We start from the raw sequence: 25,924 nt of genomic DNA on the forward strand, positions 1-25,924 counted from the left end.
CAGAGGAAGACAGGGAGAGAGGCTGAGAGAGACAGAGAGACTGACACAGACAAATGCCTCAAAAGAAAATACATTCAAATTCAAATGACCGCCACCCTAACTCCATCGACCTACAGTGCTGTAAAAGGTGTGATAGCAATGAACTGTAGGCTAATAAACCTTTTTTGTGAAACGACGGAAATATTGTCAATCGTTTAGAAGGATTCTGAATGGAAATGCTTCTGCAAGTTGCCAGTTGGTTCCATAATGAACTAACAAATTGCGCCTGCGGTGACCGAAATCTAGATGGCAGTAGGCTATCATTGAACGTATAGGCTTCTGCAGTGAATTTAGAACCAAAACCAACACACATTCACAAGTTTGCGATTCTGATAGAAAGTGGGGTAAAGTGCAGAACGAAGCACATATCCAAACCTAAAGGTGCCTTATTTTACTATAATAGTTCATCGTTTTGTGTTTGTTTTACGATGCAAATGAATCACAACATAATTGGTTGAATTTTGAAACACCAAAGCAACCCACCAGAACAGGAAGTACGGGAACGAGCGCCCGTATTACAGCAACAGTCAGTCCGCTCTTCGGTCTCATGGATACAGTCTCTTCCTCTTCGCTCGCGGTTGCCAACACGGAGCATAACGTTTACTGAGCTCGCTACACCAGATTTAGACGGTGCTCTTTCCGTTTGTTAATCCATGAATGTAATTCGGATTTGACACTGTCGCTAATCCAAGACCGTGGTTGATGGAAACCTAATAGCCTAACTTCAGGTTGGTGAATTCACATTTCCATTAAATGACTGTAACAATTAGGGTAGCAAGCTATCATTGATCGCATTGTTTAAATAAAATAGGGGCTATTGGTTATTTAAAACATCGTAGGCTAATATAACAGACCCACTTTCTAAATTGCATATGCAGCCTATAGCCTATCATTCATTATTTTATCTCAACCTTCACTCAAAGTTTAGGTATTATTTAGGATACTTTTGTGACAAGACGCCGTACAGTAGCCTATGTTTCTGGTTTAAACAGTCACTGAGTTATAGCCTACACTGTTTAGCCTACCTGTCGACTCGTCAAACTATAAATAGTTCATAGTCAGGGGTCTTTTTTCCAGCATATCACAGAACAGGACGGGCCGGAGTTTCTGCGATCCTATCATACCGCATACAGTGTCGCGCTTTTCCGTGGCAAATCTGTGTCATGCGTACAGATTTACTGTCTATTCAATGCACATATTTAGTCTTGTATTATGGGATGTCTCCTTCTACTGGGCTTCCATTTGTCATGCAAATATTAACCGGCTGTGTGTGTGTGTGTGTGTGTGTTTAGTGTGTGATATCCATCACCTCTCACACTGCCAGGGGCTGTTTTACAGGACCGCTCAAATTTTCCTTCAGAGAATGAATGAAGTGAGTGTGTTTTCCATGACGTCTAGGCTAGGCTAGGCTAGGCTAGGCAGTGGAGGCATAAAGCCATGGGGCCAGTCTGTCAGGCATGGTTGTGTGTTTCAGGCATGGTTGTGTGTTTCAGGCATGGTTGTGTGTTTCAAGTTTATCTGGTGTAAAAGTACAGTACGCTGGAATGCTTGGTCCTACCTCCTCTCAGTAGTGTGTGTTTTACGTTTAGATGTGATGTGGTGTGTGTTTGTATGTAATGTGTGTGTGTGTGTTTGAATATCTGATGTGGATGTGTACACATGATTTGTGTGTTTGTGTGGGTGTCAAACTGTGTGCTCCCCATGTTTCTGGGAGATGGTGCCCGTCTTCTCTGAGGGTCTAGGTTGGTTATAGATGCTGATCGGACGGCATTTTGCGTTTACAAATAAAGTTTGAGGTTTGATGGTCGATCCCTGTGTTCTGGAGCACGTCTCGTGTCGTGTCGTCTCCAGGGGAACGAGGAGCACATTCTCTCTGCCCCCTGGAACCGCTGGCTCAAACCTGCTGACACAGAGGATGTGATTGATGGGGGGAAACGTTGGAAACATGTGGAGATGGTTAGATGGTGTGATTTGGAAGGTTGGAGAGGGGGAGAGAGAGAGTTCCAGTGATGTTGGAGTGAAGTGTTTAGAGTGTTTCATATACTGTGTGCGTGTGTTACGTAAACAGTGTTGTGTGTAAGATTTAATGTGTGTATGAGTTACATATATAGTGTGTTACTTATACAGTGTTTGTGTAGAGTGCGTGTTTGCGAATGACTTACTAGCCTGAGTCATAATAACAATGCCCTGTACTGCATTTATACAATTTTAGCTTGTCTTTCTCGCACATCTGTAATTTGTAAGTCCCTACCTCATTTTGTATTTTGTGCCTTGTATTTCTGTGTAACGGCCCACCTGGTTAAAGGTTTTATTATTATTATTGTAATGTGTGTGTGTGTGTGTGTGTGTGTTCCTCCTGGGCCCTTGCAGGTCATGGTCCAGCAAACTGAGCTGCTGAGGAGAGGAGGAAGAAACGGAGGAAGAGGAGAGCAGTGAGTGAGTGTGTGTGTGTGTGTGTGTGTGTGTGTGTGTGATGGCAGCCATGGCAGATCTACCATCAGGTCTACTGGAGGCTTGTGTGGTGGTCGGAGCTTCCAGCGACAAACTGCAAGAACTCTACCAGGTACGACACCTCACACACACACACACACACACACACTTGAACAACCTCGTTTGTTTAGTCACATCCTGTTCAAATATGACCCAGGGGCAAACTTAACAAATCAAATGTGAGAAACTTCAACTCTAGAACTGAGAAGGTTTGTAGTTTATGAAACTGTGTGTGTGTGTGTATGTATGGTGTTTTTGTGTATTGTGTGTGTGTGTCCTCAGTTACACAAGCAGGGCAAGGTGAAAGAGCTCCCCCAGCTGGAGGCAGAGGTACTGCAGGTCTACGCCCCGCCCTTCGTTATCAAGGAAACCGGCGGCGAGGCGGGAGACCACGCCTTCAGCCGGGTCCAGAGGAGGCGGAGCTTCATCAAGAAGAAGAGGGAGCGGCCGGCCCCGCCCAACGGACAACCGGCCAATCACGGGGGGGCCACGGAGGATATCAGCGTTCCGAAAGACATTGACCTCATCGCTCTGCCACAGCTCTGTTTCCCTGGTAACAGCCTTCCCTACACCCCTTACCCCTACACCCCTACACCCCTAACTCCTACACTCTTGACCCCCACGTCTTTATCCCCTAGTGTTTTATAATGTTAGTGGTGTGTGTTTTTGTATTGTACTCTAAAGGACTTGAACAACCAATCTGAATCCCTATTCGACCAAAAATACATCCTTTACCTCGCCCCCCAAAGTTAGACGATAAAAATAGTTCAGGTGCACTTGATTTAACATTTGGTGCGCCACCAAAGGCTGCACTGCAGTAATAACCCCTTGCTCCCTGGAGCCCGTAATGGGAACATTTTGCTGCAGCTTTAGCCTATCACAGCTGTCAAATGAGTCACGCTCCGATCATTTGATGTCATCCATGCCACCTAAGGCATGTTGGCGTGGATTCTGCAAAACGTGCCATGGAGGTAGGTGTTGAAAGGTTAGGGTGTGTCAGTAGGTGATGCTTGGAGGAAGAGTGATGGTGCTCCTCCTAACATGGTTCTTTTCAGAGATTGGAATCTATTTCCAAAACCACAATTCGAATACAGGCCATCCATCAGTCAACCAAGGTACATTTATTTATAGAGCTATATTTTACATTTAGTCATTTAGCAGACGCTCTTATCCAGAGCGACTTACAGTAAGTACAGGGACATTCCCCCCGAGGCAAGTAGGGTGAAGTGCCTTGCCCAAGGACACAACGTCAGTTGGCATGACCGGGAATCGAACTGGCAACCTTCGGATTACTAGCCCGATTCCCTAACCACTCAGCCATCTGACTCCCCCTATATACCATGTATAACACAAGGGCTTCCATTACATAAATGTTCAGGTTGTTTGAAACACAAGAGGTTAGCGCACTCATGTCTACTGTGTTACCTTGACTCAACACAGGATTGTTTTATGTTAGGAAATCCGTCATTAACCACAGTCAAGGTCTGGATGGGTCGCTGATGGGAAACTGTGACTGTTCCCTAAAGACCTGTCTCATCTCGCCATACAGTACACAACCCACATCTTGGAGTCAGTCTCACCGACTTCCAGATTATTTGCGAGAGCAAAATAGTAAATGATTGTAATTTTGCGAGTGTTACTCCAGTGCCATAGCTTGTACCCTAGAGCCTTAGCTGGTACCACTGTGCCTTTGTGGTTCCTTGCTTGCGCTCTACGTGTTTCATTGTGAGGATTCTCTTTCCCTATTGGCCAGGCGGTCTTCAGATAACCAATGAGCAGAAAGAAGATTCGTACCACTTCCTGGTCTTCACAGACGTATTGGGCAGCAGAACTCATGGAGTGGTTGTCCAGTACTACAGACCTATACAGGTACAACTTCTCCTTATGGTTCAGAACTACACACCTGTACAAGTACAAAAGCCATCTCCCCACGTTACTGACAGTTTGTGATTGGTTAGTTAAGCTGCTTTCCCATTGGCTGTTTGGTGTCAGGAGGGCGGGATCCAGAACGGCCAACGTTCGTCCTCCAAGTCCCGCCTGTACGCTTCGTACGCAGTGTGTGTCATCTCTAAGTACCCCTACTACAACGCTCTGAGGGACTGCCTCTCCTGGTGAGCACACACACACACACTCACAGACACACACGCAGACAAACACACCATCACACACCCCTTCTCTCTCACACACACTCAAATGCTGACTGACTGACTGGGTGAGACACGGTCTCTGTGAGGCTGGTTCGTGTGTGTCTGTGTGAGTGAGAGAGGGAGAGAGAGGGGGAGAGAGGGATAGAGAGAGAGAGTCTCACAGCGGTCTGCCTGTCTCTGTGCAGCTTGCTGGGCCATCTGAAGCCAGGCTGGACGTGTGACTGTGAGGAGAAGGTGAAGGAGTTCTCAGCCACACTGACCCTGGTCCCCATCCCCCCCCCTGGACATCTGCATGTGGTCAGTACCACACACACACACGCACACACACCTTATCTTAGGTTTGGTTATCATAAGCCCATCAGAAGAGTTGCTTCCTTAATAAAACAATAGCAATGTTCGTAGGAACAAATATGTTTTCAAATAGCTCTTCAGGGCAAGATGATTTATTCTTGACAGTGCAAAAAGTGAAAAATAGTAATACAAGTCAAATGAAGGTACACAGACTGTGATGAAGGCACAATGACCAAACGTGTTCTGGTCCAAAACAAAAGTCTCACAAAGGAGTACTGTTCCCCTCCTGTCCCAAATGAACCTCCCCTTTACACTCCTCCCAACCCCACACACATTCTGTGGAGTTACACACTCTGGGCGCCAAACAGCACAAGAAGGGACACTGCCCTTCATTCCCTGGACACGACAGGGGAACACGTCATGTTGTTGACGTGGAAAACACCATGTCATGGAGGAAAAAACAGTGATTTTGTAATTGGAGTTTTTCAGGGGGAAAAATCTTTGTGGTTCTACAGTGACCAGTTAACTCCCTGCAGTTCTCACACACACACACACACACAATCCAGGCTCCAAGGCAAGGCAGTGACAAGATACGGGGCCCATACGCCAAGTAACAAAGCAATTAATTAAAGAACTAAGGAAACCAACAAGAGAAATACTGTATTGAGTTGTGTCAGTCGCTAGGTCAGTGGTGTAGGTGAGTGTATGAGTGAGTCGTCAATGTGTAGAGTGTTGCCTGGTGTAGGCAACAGATCCAACAGCCACAAGAAGGTCTTCACAGGATGGATGAGTCAAAATATTCATGCTGTCGGTCGCAAGTTGTCGATTGGAGGAAGAGTAGCAGAATTCCTGTTGATGATTGGCTGATAAGAGTGTGAGACAGGGAAGTCCTTCCGGTAAGGCCCTGTCTGTCACGGAGAGAGAGAGAGAGACGGAATGGAGAAGACGTTAATGTGTTCTTCCTGGTGGCTGTGCAGGTGTTCAACATGAAGCCTCTCCAGGTGGTGCTGCCCTCCAGGGAGGACCAAGAGCGACCTGCTGTGGACCTGGACCTGCACCTGGCCTTCCTCTGCTTCAGGCCTGAACAGCTGCTACAGGTGAGTTCAGCCTGGCCCGGAGGAGCATAGCTTAGCCTAGCCTAGAGTGGCAAAGAATAGCATAGCTTATCTTAGTGTAGCCTAAAGTAGTATAGAGGGGCATCCCAGCCTAACCATGGGTAGCATAGCCTAGCCTAGCCTAGAGTAGCATAGAGTGGTCTAGAGCAGCATTGCCTATCTTAAAATAGCATAGACTAGCATAGCATAGAGAAGCATATCTTAGCCTAGCTTAGAGTAGCCCAGAGTAGCATCTTAGCCTAGCCCAACCTAGACGAGCCGAGCAGAATTGACCCTAACCTAGCATAGCATAGTTTAGCGTGATATAGCCTAACCTAGCCTGTGTATTGCTCCAGGTGCTGGCCAGCCTGCTGACGGAGCAGAGGGTGGTGTTGTTCTCCAGCGACTGGTCCCGGCTGACCCTGGTGTCCGAGGCCCTGCTGCTCTTCCTGCACCCCCTGTCCTGGCAGCACCCCTATGTGCCCGTCCTCTCCTGCCAGATGCTGGACTTCGTCATGGCGCCCACTGCCTACCTGATGGGATGCCACCTGCAGCACTATGAAGAGGTGGCAGCGGTGAGACTCTACTGGATTGGACTCTGCTCTAATGCTCCTTACTGTTACTCTTTAGTACTCTACTCTAGTATACTCTACTCTACTCTGTTCTTGCTGTACTGTGCTTCTATCTATTCTACTTTGCCGGGCTCTGCTCTATTCTGCTGAGACAGTGAGAGGGCTTTCAGCAGCCAGCTGGATGAGATGTTGACATCAGCGATGACTGTGTGTGCGTGTGTGTTCCTGCTCAGAGAGGAGAGGGAATGTCTGGAGTAGTGATGGCTAAGCTGACTCTGGAGCCTGACTCATCACTCACTCACACACACACACACACACACACTAAGGGATGTATGTGCTTTGTCTAGGTTCAGCTGAGCTCACTGGACCTCCTGGTCTATTGTTTCCCACGGTGATAGTGACAGGGTCATTATGGGATGAGGGAGGGTATTGTTTCTGTTCATCCCCTGGGCTTGCCATGTGTTATCTGGTGAGGGGTGTGTGGCTAATGTTTGTATGTGTGTGTGTGTGTGTGTGTGAGATAGGAGACTGAGGACCTGGTCCTAGTGAACATAGATGAGGGGTTGGTGGCGTGCAGCTGCTCAGAGACACTGGACCTGCCCGCCGTGCCTGATGCAGCCAGGGACTGCTTCATCTCCCGGTACACACACATGCCACACACACATATCTATATACACACGCACAGACACACACAGGAAGTGTATGTGTGGACTATGTGTGTGTGTATCTATGCATGTGTGTTTATGTGTACGTGTGTGTGTGTGTTTGTGCGTGCAGGGTGGGCACCCTCCAGATGCACTACGACCTGGAGCGGTGCCACCAGGGCGCCAGCACAGACGTAAACGAGCAGCGCTCCCGGCGCAGAGCCTGGCAGAGGAGGCTCAACGCCCAGATACTGAACATCACCCTGGAGCTAATCGTCAACATCTTCAGGTACACACTGCAGATTCCCTCTATACAGGAAGTCTAACCGACCCCTCAGGAACCCTACACAAAGACCAACCATACAGGAAGTGTAGCTTACGCTACAGCAATCTATTTAACCCTACAGGAAGTTGAACTAACCTTACAGGAAGTGTACGGGTGGTGTAACTGACCCTACAGGAAGTGATGTTGTAATGATGTGTCCCCAGGCAGGTCCAAGAGCATCTGAACTACGAACATCGAGTGTTTAACAGTGAGGAGTTCCTCAGGAGTAGAGAGCCTGCTGAACAGCCCTTCTACCGCAAGGTGCACACACACACACACACACGTCGACCACACACACGCCCACACCACACATACAGTATGTGCACTAAGCATGCACATGTGTTCCTGTGTGTGTGTGTGTGTGTGTGTGTGTGTATAGGTGCTGGACACACACATCTTCCACTCCTTCCTGAGGGATCGTCTGAACAGAAAGATGGACGCCTTCACTCGGCTTGAGCTCAGCTCACGGACAGAGGCGTACAGGTACACCCACACCCTCATCCACACACACACACACACACACACACACACAAACACCATTCTACTGTATATATACACACAAACACACACCCTCATCCACACACACACACACCATTATACTGTATATATACACACAAATACACACCCTCATCCACACACACACCATTATACTGTATACATACGCACAAACAAACACCCTCACACACCCATACCCAAACACACACCCTTAGATAAAAATACACACACAAACATCCTGATATACACTGTCACGGCCCCGTGTCGCCCCCCCAGACTGCGTGCGATGACGGAGTCGCCCCGCCGACCCACCATGCAGGAGGTGGCCCGCTCCTACACCAGCCCAGACACCCGGCTCAGCAGCAAGCTTGGCCACAGCATGCCCAACCTGGCAGGAGCCAGCCCCCCCACACTGCCCTTCAGACACGCCTCCCTCAAGAAGGTCAACCCCGACAGCGGTGAGGCCCGGGGCGAGGCCTCACTTCCTGTTTCTCCTCGGTGTGGTCTCTGATTGTGTTTCTGAAGCCCTCCTTTCTTCTCCTCTCCCTCTCTCTCTCTCTCTCTCTCTCTCTCTCTCTCTCTTCTCCTTTCTTCTCCTCTCTCTCTCTCTCTCCTCTCTCTCTCTCTCCTCTCTCTCTCTCTCTCTCCTCTCTCTCCTTTCTTCTCTCCTCTCTCTCTCCTCTCTCTCTCTCTCTCTCCTCTCTCTCCTTTCTTCTCTCCTCTCCCTCTCTCTCTCCTCTCTCTCCTCTCCTTTCTTCTCTCCTCTCCCTCTCTCTCTCCTCTCTCAGGACTGAAGATTCTCCAGAAACCCGTCAAGATATTCCGTCTCCCAGAGTTCCCTCCCCCGCTGGCGTACCACTACGTTCAGAACTACTACTCAGAGATGATCGCTCTGCTGGGGAGGGCCATCAACGCTGCCCCGCCCGAGGACTCCGCCCTTCTGGCCAGGTGTGTGCGTGGGGGGGTTCCGACGTGTGTGTGGGTTGGGGTCTCTGCCCACCTCGCCGTTATAGGCCCTCAGAAACACAAGCAGAACTAAACATGTGTAGCTGAACACAGCAACTCCTGCGGTACCACAGCTACGCGTCTAGCGACGAGCTAAATCCCTCGGGCAGAGAAGCGTTGCGTGACGCCACAAATCTCCCCCCCCCCCCCCCAGGTATCACTACCTCAGGGGCCTGGTGTGCTCCGTGGCCGGACGTCGCCTTGACGCCCTGGACGACTTCCAGACGCTCTACAAGACGGACACGGACATCTTCCCCGCCGCGCTGGTCACCGCGTTGGTCGACTCGCTCCCGGAGGCGGAGCGGGGGCAGACAGAGCGCCGGCCGGAGCTCCAGCGCCTCATCAGCCGCGTCAAGAGGGACACGGAGCAGGAGCGCGCCCTCCACGGCGACCAGGGGGCCGTCAAGCGCTTCCAGCTGCCGAAAAAGCACATGCACCTGGAGCAGTTTGTGAGGCATGTGCAGGAGTCTGGCATCGTCAAGGACCAGGGCACCATCCTCAGGCTGTTTGATGCCCTCACTGTAGGTAAGGATGGAGTCACTACTGGCACCGGGCCCATAGAGTAGACACTCATACATACGTATAGAGTTACTGTAGGGGTAGATACTCAGATATATAGAGCTACTGTTAGAGTAGACACTCGTAGATATAGACTTACCGTTTGAGTAGACACTCATAGATATAGAGTTACTGTTAGAGTAGATACTCATACATATAGAGTTACCGTTTGAGTAGACACTCATAGATATAGAGTTACTGTTAGAGTAGATACTCATAGATATATGTAAACTATCCACTGGTTACTGTGCCTGTGAAGGTTGGGGCACACAAGCACTCTGGACTCTTCTCATGCTTCGAAAACTGCTAAACTGTTGTAAGCCTGAATAGTATCAAACATAATATTACTGACTTGACAATAACAGTAATGTCAGGTTTTTGGACCCGACAGGGAGAGGAGGAATTCATGGGATTGTGGTCAGCAAACCATGTTTATGTGATTGTTCCTCCAAAGGTTATTCTGATCGGAACATGAAGATCAAGTCACTTCAACAATAATCACCAGAAATGGTTTTGAAATCTCTTGTGTTCCTGTCACTTCAGATGACAGGCTGCTTATCTCAACCAACCAGTCTGACAACTTGACTCTCAGATTTTGCCAGCTGGTTTTGGAATCTTGGAAGTCAGGTCAACATTCCATCTCAGATGAGACGATTCCAGGTCCAATCAGACTGTGTGTGCGTGACCTCAGCTGGAGTTTACTGTAGTGTTCAACACTTAAAGGGTTCAGTGTTGCGTAGTCTGGGAATTACCCCACTGATTTCTATGAGTCATTCTGCTCCTCTCCTACCCCCCCCCCCCCCCCCACGCCTCCCAGATGATGTGGAGGGGGCTGGCTCCCAGTCTGTCTTTTATCTTGACTCCAACCTGGAGGGTAAGATCTTTTCATTCCCCCCCCACGTAGTGTGTGCTGTGGTGTTTGGTCCTTACCTCACGTGTGTGTGTGATGGCGTTCGTGTGTGCGTGTTCACCTCACTATCCACCATTCCAAGGAGTTTCTGTATTTGTGTGTTCTGTATTTACACTGGTTCTCTGTCTGTTGACACTTGGTAACAAAGACAGAACATAAACACGGCTACAGATACGACACACACATATATGGACACCCAGCTACACACCCAGCTACAATCAAAGCTCAACTCTCCACCCAGGAATGTAAAGACAGCTTCTAGACGTTTCTGTTAGAACAGAGAGTTCTCTGGTTAATCATTCCCTCACTGCTGCCAGAGAACCTCCTTCGAGAGGGGGAGGGAGGAAGAGAGGGGTGGGAGGGAAAGCGAGGGAGAGGATGGGGGGAGGGAGGGAGGGACAGAGAAGAGGTAGAGAGGGAGATGGTAGTCTTATCATCAGCATGTGTGTGCAACATTCCTCACGCATTCCACACAATGTTTACGTTTGACACACTGAGGGTGTGACTGAGTGTATGAGTGTGTGTGTGTGTGTGTGTGTGTGTGTAGGAAAATAATTGTTGTGCCTTTGCGATAGTGTGTGCGTGTGTTTGTGTGTGAATTATCGTTGTGTCAATATCTCCAGTGAATTACAACGTGCTGTAGAAGGATGTTGTTGTAGAGTCGGTTGTTCCTTCCTGTCCAAGAACTGGCTGACCGATAGGGTGCCAGTCAACTGTGGTAGACCCATAAGCATTAGTAAAGAGGTATGTGTGTAAAGATTGGTTTGTGTTTCTACGTGCGTACTTGTGTGTGTGTATGTGTGCGTTTGTGAATGTTGCGTGTGTGTGTGTCCAGGCCAGCAGAAACAGGTGGATCCAGAGCTGTTCCGCGTGTTCTACACCTTCTGGAAGGAGACGGAAGCGGAGGCCCAGGAAGTGGCGCTCCCTGCCGGCGTGGTGGAGCAGCTGGAGGCTAGCGAGTGCGTGTTCAAGCTCTCCTCCTCCGTCAAGACGTCCCGCGGCGTGGGCAAGATCGCCATGACGCAGCGCAGGCTCTTCCTGCTGACCGGAGGACGGCCGGGCTTCCTGGAGATCACCAAGTTCAGGGATATCGAGGTGAGAGGGCCGGCCGGGACTACTTCCTGTATGGTGTGCTTGTGTGAAGGTTTGTGCGTGTGTGTGTGTGTGTGAAGGGGTGCGTGTGTTTCACAAGGAGAGTGTTCCTGGGTGTGAAGGTGTGTCTGATGATTTGTGAAAGTGTGTGTTCCTGTGTCTGTGTCAGGAGGTGAAGGTGTGTGTGTGAAGGTCTGTGTGCTCCTGTGAGTGTGAAGGTGTGTGTGAAGGTGTGTGTTCCTGTGTTTGAAACTGTGTGTGTGTGTGTCAGGAGGTGAAGATCTCTTCGGCTGCATTCCTGCTGCTGCGGATCCCCACCCTGAGGATCCGCTCTCTGGGCAGGAAGGTGGTGTTCGAGGCCAACCTGAAGGGCGAGTCCGAGCTGTGGAACCTCATGGTGAAGGAAATGTGGGGCGGACGCAAGATGGCTGACGAGCACAAGGTCCGTGTGTGGGAGGGGAGGGAGGGAGGTGTGTGTGTGTGTGTGTGGGAGAGGAGGGAGGGAGGGAGGGAGGGAGGTGTGTGTGTGTGTGTGTGTGTGGGAGAGGAGGGAAGGAGGGAGGTGTGTGTGTGTGGGAGAGGAGGGAGGGGTTTGTGTGTGTGTGTGGGAGAGGAGGGAGGGGTTTGTGTGTGTGGGTGGGAGAGGAGGGAGGGGTGTGTGTGTGTGGGTGGGAGGGAGAGGAGGGAGGGGTGTGTGTGTAATGACTCTTATTGAGAGACTTGTTGCTCTTGTTGGTTAGTTGTAACTGATTTAAAATTCTTGTGCTCGCTGTGAAATATTTTTACTGTTGCTCGTTGTTATGATCAGTGACCTATGCACTTTTGTAAAGCTCTCTCTTGGAAGTCGCTTTGGATAAAAGCATCTGCTGAATGAATAAATGTAAATGTAATGTAAATGTATGTAGGCGTTTTATAGAGGAAGCTGTTTGGACTGGGTCCAGCATGAACAACAGAAAACACGCCATCGAAACTCCCCCTGCTAATGGCATGTCACACACACACACACCACTGTTCTATGGTATATGAAGCGTGTGGAATGTGGAGCCTCATCTATATGCATCTACACATGAATAACCAGGATTTACCTCTGTCTCCCTACACTCCCCCCCACCCCCACCCAGGACCCCCAGTTCATGCAGCAGGCCCTGACTAACTCTCTGCTCATGGATGCAGTGGTGGGCTGCCTGCAAAGCACCAGGGCCATCTACGCTGCCTCCAAACTAGCCTACTTTGACAAGATGAAGACAGAGGGTACACACACACACACACACTCACGCCCACACACTTTGTTTACACTGAACCAAACAAAGCCGGCATAAGGCCACTCCATGAGTGATTTTACATGGCAGGCCTGCGTTCCAGAATCAGTGTGGTTATTAGAGTGTGTAGTGGTTGTTCCTTTTCCACAGAAATGATTCAGCTCTGTGACTGCCTCCACTGCCGGCTTCATGCTGGTTCAACAATGACTCCTCATTCTGTGTTCGTAACTTTGACACGGAACTGTGAGGCGGCGTAGAGGCGCACAATAGCCTTGAACAGGCTGTGTAAGAGGAGCTTCACTGGCATTCTCATTGTCAGTCTGGGTGTAATGTTCTTACTGCAGGGAATGGTCTTCAATCTGACCTAAAAGTGCCTTGTTATGTAGGTATCTGCATTGTTTAGAGATGCAACACACAGGAATACATTGCCTGCTACCGCTCAGATGGCTCAGATGGCTGAGTGGTGAGGGAATCGGGCTAGTAATCCGAAGGTTGCCAGTTCGATTCCCGGTCATGCCAACTCACGTTGTGTCCTGGGGCAAAGCACTTCACCCTACTTGCCTCGGGGGTATGTCCCTGTACTTACTGTAAATCGCTCTGGATAAGAGCGTCTGCTAAATGACTAAATGTAAATGTGCTAATCTGGACTGACCTGTCCTTTATGTGCGTGTGTGTGTGCGTGTGTGTGTGTGTGTGACGTGTGTTTGCGTGTGCGTGCGTGTAGTACCAATGATGGTTCCCAAAACCACGGCAGAGACTCTGAAGCACAAGATCAACCCCTCCCTGGATCTGACCTCCGCACAGGCTGTGGATGTTCTACTCTACACACCAGGTACACACACACACACATACACACCAGGTACACACACACACTCATACACACCAGGTACACACACACTCATACACACCAGGTACACACACACACACTCATACACACCAGGTACACACACACACACACACTCATACACACCAGGTACACACACACACTCATACACACCAGGTACACACACACACACTCATACACACCAGGTACACACACACACTCATACACACCAGGTACACACACACACTCATACACACAAGGTACACACACACACACACACTCGCACACACACACTCGTACACAAACACACACATTAACACACGCACGCACAAAAGCTAGGAGGAGAGGGGGGGAATCTGTGTACAGTATGTGTCTGTGTCACGCGCACGCATACATACATACACAGGCACATACTGTACACACTCTTTACATTCTGAGCGGCGGCGCCCTCGAGGATGGCAAGATCGCCATGTGGAAGTCGCTTTGGATAAAAGCGTCTGCTAAATGAATAAATGTAAATGTAAATGTAAAGTGGAGTAATAAGTGCAGAACCATGTGTTTCACTACCTGCATTCCACTTCCTCTTTACAGCCCAGTTACCCAACCTCTCCTCCACCCGAATCTCCTTCCTCTGGCCCCTTCTCCGGTTCATCCTCTTTCATCTACTCATATTATTTCTCCCCCTCTCCTCCTTTCTCTTCCTCTCCTCCTCCTCCTCCTCTTCCTCTCCTCCTTCTATAAGTTTAAGAGGTGGTAGTTACTGGAAGGTTGTTTATTAGAAAGATATGTTTCCTGTGAGGTGTCTATCTAGCTCCAGGGGTTGGCTTGAACCAGTCATGCTAGTTAACTGCTAGCATATGTGGATCTGTAGTGAGAGAACCAGCCATGCTAGCTAGCTGCTAGCTAGCTGTGGTTCTATAGGGAAAGTTGGAACAGTCCTGTTGGTAGTTTTCGAGAACAACTGAGAGTAGACAGGAACACAGAGAGACATTCAAGTCCCACGTCTGAATGTAGGTCACACACAAGTGTTTGGATGCCTTCCAGGTCACTCCCACTCCTCTCTTCTCTCTCTCTCCTTTCTTCCATCTACTCTTAATTCATTACACTCCCTCACTCACTCCTTTTGAGCAGACCAGCCCCACTCCTCGTGCAACTCCTCCACCTCCTTCCCCCCTCTCTCTCTCTCTCTCTCTCTCTCTCTCTCTCTCTCTCTCTCTCTCTCTCTCTCTCTCTCTCTCTCTCTCTCTTTCCCTCCCTCCTCCCTCCCTTCTTGTGTGTGTAACTACTTAACAGTGTGTGTGTGTGTATCCGTGTGTGTCCTCAGGCCAGCTGGGGGGGGGCGACTCGGAGGGAGACGGGAACCCCAAGCTGTGGGTTGCCCTTAGCAATGGGAAGGTGGTGGTTTTTGACGCAGCCAGCTGGTCCATGCTGCAGACCTGCGTCCAAGCAGGCTCCGCCCCCCTGGTGAGAACACCCTCTGGAGGGAGGGGTGATAGAAGACAGATGTGTGGACAGCGGAAAAGAGAGAGAGAGAGGGAGAGGGAGGGAAAGGGAGGGTTAGAGAGAGACGGGGAGATCGGAGAAGAGTGTTTTCGATACAGCGAGAGGTGGAGAGTGAGAGGGAGGGGGGAGTAGGAGGAGAGAGAGACAGTTGGAGAGAGACATAAAAAAGGAACTGAAATTAGATTTACGAGTGACGTTTCCACAAAGTGGCAGCTGCAATAAAAACACCCGACTCAGAAACTGCTGAGTGATTTAGGGATTCCGACTTGAGAGAGCAGATAAAGAGTTCTCCATATACTGTGGTCATTTAGCAGAAGCTTCTACTCAAAAAGAGACATATGGAGGGGGGGATTATAACGTGTGGCCTTTTGATCTGTAGTCAACTGCTCTACCACTGAGCTATACCCATCCCCATGCTCTACCACTGAGCTATACCCATCCCCATGCTCTACCACTGAGCTATACCCATCCCCATGCTCTACCACTGAGCTATACCCATCCCCATGCTCTACCACTGAGCTATACCCATCCCCATGCTCTACCACTGAGCTATACCCATCCCCATGCTCTACCACTGAGCTATACCCATCCCCATGCTCTACCACTGAGCTATACCCATCCCCACGCTTAACCACTGAGCTATACCCATCCCCATGCTCTACCACTGAGCTATACCCATCCCCATGCTCTACCACTGAGCTATACCCATCCCCATGCTCTACCACTGAGCTATACCCATCCCCATGCTCTACCACTGAGCTATACCCATCCCCATGCTCTACCACTGAGCTATACCCATCCCCATGCTCTACCACTGAGCTATACCCATCCCCATGCTCTACCACTGAGCTATACCCATCCCCATGCTCTACCACTGAGCTATACCCATCCCCATGCTCTACCACTGAGCTATAAACATCTCCTAAAGAGATCCCTCGCTGTGGTCAGTTAACATCTCTGTGTTGAGTCACATGAACCATAATGAGTAGCAGAGGGGTGTAGAATTCCAGACATCTCAGGAGACTACTCAGAGAACTCCCTCTCGTGGCAGCTGAACTATACTATACCACTGTTAAACATGTCTGAAGCCTGAATACTTTGATCATTTTAGTCCTTTTATCATTTAGGTCAGTAAATCAAGTTAAAAATATCAAGTACAATGTTGTTACATTTGAGCATTGTTTATGGTATCATTGTTAGAGTCAACACACATAATATGATTCAATCCACTGTATGAATACTGAGATGGCTAGGATCAAACTGACTGCTGTTGTCCCTGCAGAACTGCATGCTGGGAGTGGACAGTGGGCAGGTGTGGGTGGGCTCCCAGGACTCCGTCATCTACATCATCAGCACGAGGAGCATGTCATGTAACAAGCAACTGACCGACCACCGGGCCGAGGTCACGGGCCTGGCCCTGGGGGAACGCTCCGAGAGATACAGGTGCACGTCACATGACACATCTTACTCATTCAACAAGACAAACAGTGTATTCAGAAAGCACAGTGGAAAATCAAGGATCAGAAGTGTGTAGTTCTAGCAGTATTTCGGTGGTCAGCGTCAAGGAACGATATGTATTTATCAGGTAAGAATGGAGACAATAACATCGACAACACAATACAGTGCAACAATAACATCTACAGTAATACTTAGTACAATGCAGTAAGGACAATGCGGCAAGGTAAGAACAAGGTGGATGCATAAGTAGATTACATAAAATCTGTGATGCAAGGGTGCAGGGCGCAGTGGAACAGATTAGAGGCTCAATCCCTTTAGTCCCATATATATATATATATAAAACGTATATTCTCTATATCCCCTCTCCCCCACCCCTGTGGTTCCGGCGGCAGCCCCAAGGTGGCGTACTCATGTGGGGCGGACGGCATGGTGATGGCGTGGGACGTGGCGTCCCTGCAAATCAGGAAGAAGTTCCATCTCTCCTGTGACCGTCTGCAGTCCCTGCAGCTCTGCAGGGGGGCGCTCTGGTGCTGTGAGTACCGGGACTAAACTACCTAGATACGACTTCCACACAAACCCTACATGACCTCCACACAACCCCTAAATGAGCTCCACATGACCCCTACATGACCTCCACACGACCCCTACATGACCTCCACACGACCCCTACATGACCTCCACACGACCCATAAATGAGCTCCACATGACCCCTACATGACCTCTACACAACCACTAAGCAACTGTGTATTGATCACTTAGGTTATTTAAGGTTGCATTGTTTTTATTTACGTTTTGTGTTTTTTAAGTACCTCTCTGCTCTGTTGGGGAAGCCTGGAAATCAAGCATTTCATAGTCAATAAATGAGCATGTGACCATAAAGTTGGGTGGGTGTGCAGGTGCCAGGGACTGTGTGATGGAGGTTTTGAAGACGGGCAGTGTGAACCGCAGGACGGCTCTTCCAGAGCAGACCAGAGGATCCACATCAGCCTTCAGCTGGCTGCTCATGCTGCCTGAGGTACACCAGCTGGAGGACTGGGGATCACACAAGAATTGAGAGCACTGTTTTTCAAATTTAAATGTCTTTTGTAATGTAAACTTTTACAGTTTAAAGTCTAAGTTGTGTGTGTGTGTGTGTGTGTGTGTGTGTGTGTGTGTGTGCGCGTGTGTGTGTGTGTGTGTGTGTGTGTGTGTGTGTGTGTGTGCGTGCGTAGCTGGAGCAGCTGTGGACGGCGTGTGTGGACTCGGGGGAGGTGTGTGTGTGGCTCCTCACCGAGCTCTCCAAGCCCTTCCATAGAATTCTACTCCCAGAATGCACTGGGGTCACCTGCATGATCAGGGTCAAGAACCAGGTAACCTTCCCTCTGCTGAGTCAGTTCACCTTCTGGCTCACATCAGGCTAACTAGCAGGCCAACATAAGGCTAGCTGACAGGCTAACATCAAGCTAACTAGTAGGAGAACATCAGGCTAACTAACAGGCTAGCTACAGATGAATTAAACATTGTCAAAGCCATAGAGGAGGTGTTCTGGTTTTGAACTCTGTGTCCTCCCCGCTGGTGCAGGTCTGGGTGGGGGGCCGGGGCAGGAGCGGGGGGAAGACCCGGGGGAAGACCTTCGTGCTGGACCCAGAGCGCCACCTGGTGGAGAAGGAGCTGGTTGCCCACAACGACACCGTGCAGACGTTGTGCTCCGCGGAAGACCGCTATGTTCTGAGCGGCGCCGCCCGCGAGGATGGCAAGATCGCCATCTGGAAGGTGGAGTAGAGTAGCACAGTAACCTACTGGTGGCTGAAGGATAGAAACACACTGCCACTGCCCCCTGGTGGTAGGACTACCACAGCTAAGGGGTAGTGCCGGCAGCAGGGAGAATTTGTACTTCTCAGATATTGCCATGGTAAACTCTTGCTGCTCTTTAAGTGTTTATTCACCTGACTTAGGCCTTATCAGATGTAGGAATGTTTAGATATTGTGTCCAGTGTAACAAAACTACAGACTGTATTTATATATGACTTAGCACTGTACATGGACCTTTTTATATATTCAAGCACTCTTATTGAAACTAAATCTGTTGTAGATGTAGTACTTACATTTTTGTTTAATGTATTTTCTAACCATGTTGAATGAAGGACAATAAAGAACGTTTAATATATTTATTATAGTTTGTTTCATATATAATTAGGTGTATAGAAAATTCAGCTGTGGGTTTTAAGATGACCTTTGACCCCTGGTCACCATGAGGAGGACTGACATGACAGATGTTTGTATTTACCAGCTCGTTAATAAATGAAGCACGGGAAGAAATCGAAGTGTATCTGAGCTGAATTGGTAAAACTCTCTCCTCAGTATAAATACCTCTCACCTGCGCCATGGAAGAGCTAGCTTTTCGGTGGCCTAGCTGGTTAAAGCGGTGTTTGTAACGTTTGTGGTCGCGTTGGCAAGTCAGAGAACCTGAGTTTGACCAGTACGGATAAAGATCGGGAGGAAGCGACACTGACGAGCACCGTTACATAAACGACTCACATTATATATACAGCCCTTGTTGTCACAGAGGGCTTCATAGAAGCCCACAGATCAGCACCAATAACCAACATAAACCCTCAGAGAAGACAAGGAAAAACTCAGAACAAAATGGCAGAAACCTTTGGAAGAACAATTCAGTGAGGGGTACCCCTCTCTCCTCTCCACCCCCCTCTCTCCTCTCCACCCCCCTCTCTCCTCTCCATCCTTCTCTCTCCTCTCCACCCTCCTCCCTCTCCTCTCTCTTCCAGAGATGGTTAAAAGTGTTACTTCAGTCTAACCTGCACATCTGATGTTGACCAGCAGGGGGTATTTACCTGCATCCCCATAGTGTGTCATGTAGTCATTTACCTGCTTTATGTATCATTCAGGTTTTTATCCAAAGCAACATACAAAAAGGTGCATGAAGAAATGACATCAGAAAATCAAGGATCAGAAGGGTACAGTTCTAACAGTATTGTGGTAGTCAAAGAACAATCTGTTTTCACCAGGTACAGTGCAGAGTAACCACGTCAGCTACCAGACATAGTGAACAATAGTTTCTCAACTATGGTGCAACAATAGAGGGCACTAAATCATGAGTCACAGAGAGAGTCCTTTAACCTTTTTTTTTTGCCAACTTGACCAGCTACTGTACAGCCCTGAGTTGAAAACTAGGTTTAATCTCCTCTGGATTCATATTCTGACACAGTTGGACGCACTCTTGTTTAGAAATCGTGATTCGTCAGGCCCTTGGTTTATAATCTGGTTGGTGTTTCTTCTCTGGACGGAGTTCCTCTCCTTAATGACACCGACAGATGTCAGAATCCTGGGATTATCCGCCTAAAGATGAGTTTCCTCATGAATATGATTCTGATGGTCTGGTGTGCTGGATTATAATCTCTCCAGGGAGAGGGGGGTGGGAGAGGAGAGAAATAGAAAGGGAGAGGGGGATGAGAAAGGGGCACAGAGAGAAGCTAGAGGGGAGGGGGGTTGAGAAAGGGAAAGAGTAGAGAGGGAGGAGGAAGAGGTGAGAGAGAGAAGAGAGGGAGAGAGTGGAAAGGAAGAGAAGAGGCATTAGTATCGTAATGGACGAATACATGAACTGGATTTGAACCCGGGTCCCTGGCTGTCCTGCATAGCTGTAAAGCCAAACAACAGCTCAGCGAGTTACCACAAGTCTTCAGGTCTCACTGTTACTCGAACCGCCTCTGTCACATAAGACAAACATCTGCATCGTCTCCTTCCATAGTCTCCTGTAGTGGTGTGATCCTTCAAATTATAGACGTTTTCTCCATGGAGAGGGGGGGGGGGGGTGGAGGGAGGTACAGTGAGGGAGAGAGAGAGAGAGAGGGGGGGGGGAAGCGAGGTAAAGGGGGAAGAGAGGGAGAAAGTGTGTTTATGTAGGGGGGGGGGGTGTTAAGAGAGAGGGAGAGGGGAGAGAAAGAGAGTCAGGTTACCAGAGAACAGAACAGGTGCTGTTTCAACCCAGAGGGAGGTGGTGAATATGTGACACAGAAAGGGGGAGAGGGGGAAATATGCGGATGGGAGAGAGGAGGACAGGGTGAGAGAGAGATGAGGGTCAGCAAGAGGTTACAGTAACGCTGTATTCACACAACTGGGATTCCCAGGCGGCGGGGAGTTCGTGCGCGTCAGCGTGTAAGCGGATACTACCGACCAAACACGCAGCAAACCCTTCTACTGAGAGATCTGTCACCTGGGCCTGGGACATTGTCATTGTCATTTATGCGCTACGTGTTATATTACAGTTTAGTGGGATCCGAATACGTAACAACGGTTAAATTGACACGGTGAAATGTAGGCAATGTTTTCATCTTAATAATGAGTCTACTTTGAGTCTAAAACGCTTAGAATATTAAATGCGAATATCAATTCGAAAACGCTATTGGGAAAATTAGTTTTACAGCCACTGGTGCAAACAGTGATTTTGTTTTACATCGGGCAAGTTGCACTTTTTAATTGTTTCAAGAAAGCTCTGACGACTGGCCGCTAGGCTGTGTGCTGGGAGTTTGAGTCTCAATCAGCAAGCCTTCAGTATTCCCCGTTTGGAGTGTGCGTGCCTCCTACTTTTCCTGTGAGAGATATTGTAGACTCGGCCGAGGGCCGGTCGCTGCTCCGCCGCCGCCATATTGGAATTCTGAGCTGGGGATGGGACATGGGAATGAGCGAGATAGTCTGGAGCGGTGGACAGAGGCACGGGAAGCACACGCCAACCGCAGTTCAACTTCTCTAATAACGGATTTATAGGCGCGCGTTAACGAGGACTGACACCGGGAAACGGACACAAAACGTCAGACGCGCCTCTAGGACTCAAGTGTTGGAAGTAAGTCACGCTTCTTTCGCTTGGGATATTAATGTGTTGAATTGGTGATAAGGCTTGAGTTATTTGTTGGTGGTCTCGCCCAGGTAGGCTAGGATTTGGTGGCGTTTATTTTTAATCATGACTAGTTTTTTGCTGTTAATGCCGATTGTAGTTGATTTATTTTCTCATGATCTCATTCGTCCGACATGCAGCCTATCACGTATAAGATCTACAATGCGGTGTGTAGTTTATTACACGCGGGATGTCATTGATTACTCCGGAAAGTACCCTTCTCCGCACCACCGGGTTCTTGACATGAGTCAGAATGACCACAAACACACCTTAGTGTTCTCAGCCCAATAGCCTATTCATTACGCGCGTATCCAAGTCTGTGTGTGTTTTAAATGAGAACATTTAATGATAGCTTTTGCATTTCGATTGATCAACGTGTTTTGGTAATCATGTTTTAGGGGGAAAGGGCTGTTTTGATTTCCTAATTCATATTTTATCGTGTTGGCTTCACCTCGGCGCTCTCGGTGGTGTGGATATCGGCGTGGCAGGAATATTCAAACTTCTGCTGATCTCGAAGCCTCGGGCGCTGGAAATTACAGTGCAGCCGCCAAGGCCTGTATTTTTAGAAACAGTTGACTCTTTTTGTATTGCCTTTAATACGGCAACAACTACTAGTCACAAGCTGCTTTGATTCTCTCTTCTTTTCCCGGACGGAAAAGTAGATTAAACATCGCATTCCATTCTTTTATCACCTGCAATCAAATGTATCTGTTCTCAAGAGTTCATCCTGGATCAGAGAAAGTGGTTTACAGTGCTGTAAGCGTACTCCACGTCTGTAGACACATAATTTATGCAGCTGTTATATTATTATTGATTTGATATTCGTCTTCTTCACGGTTTGTTCAGGCCTCGTGGCCGGAAGTGTTGAGGGCAGCCAGACACGACAGTATAGTTTTTAGGCTAGCTGTGTGTGTGTTTGAGACAACAGGAGAGTAGTCTTTAGATAGGTGTGTGTGTATATGTGGTAGTGAGAGACTGTCTCCGTTTCTGATCCTAGTCTTACTTATCTCTTAAGGATTGTTTGTGAGAGCCAGGAGACCAGCAGTAGACACACACACACACACATCTCAGATACACACAATCACATACCAATACACAGTCAGAGAGAAGATGGCTTTGATCCGGATCATAAATCACACAATGATCTTGCTCACTACAATGATCTTGAACACATTGATAAACTCACCGAGATGTCATCTGTGAGTGTGTCCATGTGTCAGGGTGTGTGTGTGTGTGTATGTTTATGAGGGTGTGTGTGTGTGTGTGTCCCTTGACAGGAAGACTACATGAAGGCTGCATACTTGTTGTGTACTCTGCATCTAATGGCTACCTCCAGGATGTAGCTAACACACACGTACACACACACACACACACACACTCACTGTCCCTCAGGACTCAGGAGGAAAACGCCTTTTTCCTCTCAGTGCCCAGCAGTTTAGACACTTTGTTAGTCTGTGAAGTCTCTCTATCTGTCTATCTCTCTTTCTCTTTCGTTTTAGACTTTCTCGCTCACACATTTACATTTAGTCATTTAGCAGACGCTCTTATCCAGAGCGACTTACAGTAAGTACAGGCAAGTAGGGTGAAGTGCCTTGCCCAAGGGCACAACGTCAGTTGGCATGTCCGGGAATCGAACTGGCAACCTTCGGATTACTAGCCCGACTCCCTCACCGCTCAGCCAACTGACATTTAAACACACTCCCACTCTTGGGGCATCCTAAACCATAATTAGTAAAGAAAGGTGGACTGTGAGCACACACACTCACACATACACACACACTTGCACACACTCACACATAGTCACACTCACACACATGGACACACACACAGACTGAACATAGGTCTACATACTGTACACAGACATCTTAACAGTCAGACCTGTCGGAGATATTACAGGTCACTATGTTAAATGTTACTGAAGCGATGAAGCAGTAGATATAGCAACATTAATCACAGCTATCCTAGCCACCCCAGTGGGTCACATGACCCATGATGTCATCACTGCAGCATGCTGATCCCTGTGACCTCCTGATTGATAGTAGTGGTGCTATCATCCCTCTCTCTCTTTCTCTCATTTCGCTCTCTCACCTCCCCTTTCTCTCTCACTCTCTCTCCCTCTTATCTCCCCATCCAGATATCTCTCTCTTCCCTTTTTCCCTCTCCATCTCTGTTCCCTTCTTTTTTCATCCTTGTATCACTCTCTCCTTTTCAAGTTCTCTTTCACCTTCTCGTCGTCTATGTCTCTCTTCTCTCTCTCTCTCTGTTTGTCTCTCTTACTTAAATGTCTCTTGTGATATGCTGTGACAGTAGACTGCAGACTCCCCAGACCGTTAATAACCTTTCACTTCCATGGCTATACAACGCACACACACACAAATATACGCACACTCACTTGCACACTCACACACTCACAAGCGCACGCTCGCTCGCACACACACACTCATACATACACACACATACACACTCGTACACACACACTAACACACACACACTCGTACATACACACACTCACTCACACATCCGCCCACCTGTCTCTTCAGACTGGAAGTAGGAAGGCAGGAAGTGATTCAGGAAGTGATCAAGGAAGTTAGCCATGAGCAGGAGACCTGACACCTGGATCTATACAGGTTCAGCATCTTAGCTGGGATCTGGACTGTCACACACACACACACACACACACACACACAGGAAATACAGGAAATACACACACTCCTACACCCACGCACAAATAAAAGTACGCAAACCCACACACACACACCCTGTAGTGGCCAGTGTGAACCATGTTGCAGAAGGCCTCAGGACACAGTCCTCATCTATGAGGTCATTTCCTACCATTGTGCTTCTCTTATTCTAAGCTGTGGGTGTGTGTGTACGTATGTGTGTGTGTGAATCACTCAGCCGCTATGCTGCTCATGAACCAGCCTAACAGCCAGTCCCACAGAGCCAGCAGGCTTCAGTCTCTCTCTGTACCATTGAGAAGCAGGAAACCAGGCGTCCATCTTGGATCCATCTGGCATAGAGCACCAGGGTGCTCTTGGCCTTGGCCTGGTTCTGGTGACCAGACTGACACTCTGCAGGTACTGGCCCCAGCTGAACTTAACCCTCACCCTGACTCAGCATGGGTGAGGGTGTGTGTGGTGCTAGTGTGTGTCTTTGCACGTGTGTGGGGGGTGTCCTTAAGTGTGTGTGTGTGTGTGATGCTATCGTAGGTGTGTGTAGTGACGCAAGTGGGTGGTGATGACGCTGCAGTCAGAGATCCAGGGACAGTGGAGCTCTCTTACAGTGTGTTACAGAGCTCTAACACTCACTGTACCCAGACTAGACACTCATCCTGACTCAGAGAGAGGGGGGGAGAGGGGGATTTGGAAAGGAGAAGGAGTAGGAGAGAGGGTGAGTGAGTGAGAGAGTGAGAGAGAAAGGGAGAGAGAGAGAGTGAATGTAGAGTGAATGACATATTTCATAAAGCAACATGAGGTAAAGAGACAGATCACGGGCGAGGAGGATTAGAGGAGCAATCATGAGTGTGTGTCTGAGTGTGTGTGTGTGTGTCTGAGTGTGTGTGTTGGTCAGGGTCAGGGTGTCTGTGTGAGAGTGTGTGTGTGTGTGTGTGTGTGTGTAAGTATGTGTGTAGGTGTGTACACAGTCAGACCAGGGATTGGGTTTGTAAATTCTCCACCCTGCCAGCGCTGAAACAATGTCTGCCATTGGTGCCTGCTAAACCAATCAGATGATGTCAGACGTGGACACTAGCAAACTGGAAGAAACCCCTGGTTTCTAAGAACTCCTGAAGGAGGGAGATGGTTAGAGGGGGGTGTGGGCGAGGAAGAGAGACTGTACTGTATGTTTTGAAACATTTAGCCAGTCTCAGGTCCAGGTCCCAGCACAGAGCATGGTCTGTATGTGTGTGCGTGCGTCTCTCTGTGTGTGCGTCTGTGTGTGTGTGTCTCTCTGTGTGTGTGTGTGTATGGTTGCATGCGAGTGGACTGTTAGTCACAGCTTTTGTGAGGATCCCTATCTATCTCTGTCTTTCCCTTTCTGTATCTCTCACTGTCCCTCTCTCTTTGTCTCTGTCTTTCCCTCCCTATCTCTGAGACTAGCTAGCAGGTCCAGCTCTGAGACCAGCTAGCAGGTCCAGCTCTGAGACCAGCTAGCAGGTCCAGCTCTGAGACTATCTAGCAAGTCCAGCTCTGAGACCAGCTAGCAGGTCCAGCTCTGAGACTAGCTAGCAGGTCCAGCCCTGAGACCAGCTAGCAGGTTCAGCTCTGAGACTAGCTAGCAGGTCCACTAGAGGGTGCTGTAGTCACACAGCTAGATGGAAACTGAGAGCCTGG

At 48.8% G+C, this 25,924-nt stretch overlaps 1 protein-coding gene across 1 annotated transcript; it reads left to right on the forward strand.

Annotated features, from left to right (window-relative positions):
- The first annotated feature begins 2,493 nt into the window (after positions 1-2,493).
- Positions 2,494-18,851, forward strand: LOC136939307 (DENN domain-containing protein 3-like). Its single transcript, XM_067232048.1, has 24 exons — positions 2,494-2,602; positions 2,812-3,082; positions 4,283-4,398; positions 4,522-4,640; positions 4,862-4,973; positions 5,945-6,064; positions 6,418-6,636; positions 7,158-7,273; positions 7,411-7,566; positions 7,767-7,863; positions 7,982-8,085; positions 8,374-8,555; positions 8,886-9,045; positions 9,257-9,627; positions 11,406-11,665; positions 11,934-12,104; positions 12,784-12,913; positions 13,646-13,753; positions 15,069-15,208; positions 16,530-16,690; positions 17,098-17,237; positions 17,602-17,720; positions 17,917-18,054; positions 18,266-18,851. Exons 1-24 carry the CDS (start codon positions 2,513-2,515, stop codon positions 18,464-18,466), a joined length of 3,801 nt encoding a protein of 1,266 aa, XP_067088149.1. The 5' UTR covers positions 2,494-2,512; the 3' UTR covers positions 18,467-18,851.
- Positions 18,852-25,924: the final 7,073 nt, after the last annotated feature.

This window comes from Osmerus mordax, unplaced genomic scaffold (assembly GCF_038355195.1).
Source record: "Osmerus mordax isolate fOsmMor3 unplaced genomic scaffold, fOsmMor3.pri Scaffold_169, whole genome shotgun sequence".
Classification (NCBI taxonomy): domain Eukaryota; kingdom Metazoa; phylum Chordata; class Actinopteri; order Osmeriformes; family Osmeridae; genus Osmerus; species Osmerus mordax.

Excerpts from the sequence above, each read along its gene's own strand:
- LOC136939307 (XM_067232048.1), top strand. The coding sequence starts at position 2,513 with ATGGCAGCCATGGCAGATCTACCATCAGGTCTACTGGAGGCTTGTGTG. Across the intron at positions 8,086-8,373 it reads TCACGGACAGAGGCGTACAG|ACTGCGTGCGATGACGGAGT; the intron begins GTACACCCACAC and ends TCGCCCCCCCAG. Across the intron at positions 15,209-16,529 it reads AAGCAGGCTCCGCCCCCCTG|AACTGCATGCTGGGAGTGGA; the intron begins GTGAGAACACCC and ends TTGTCCCTGCAG.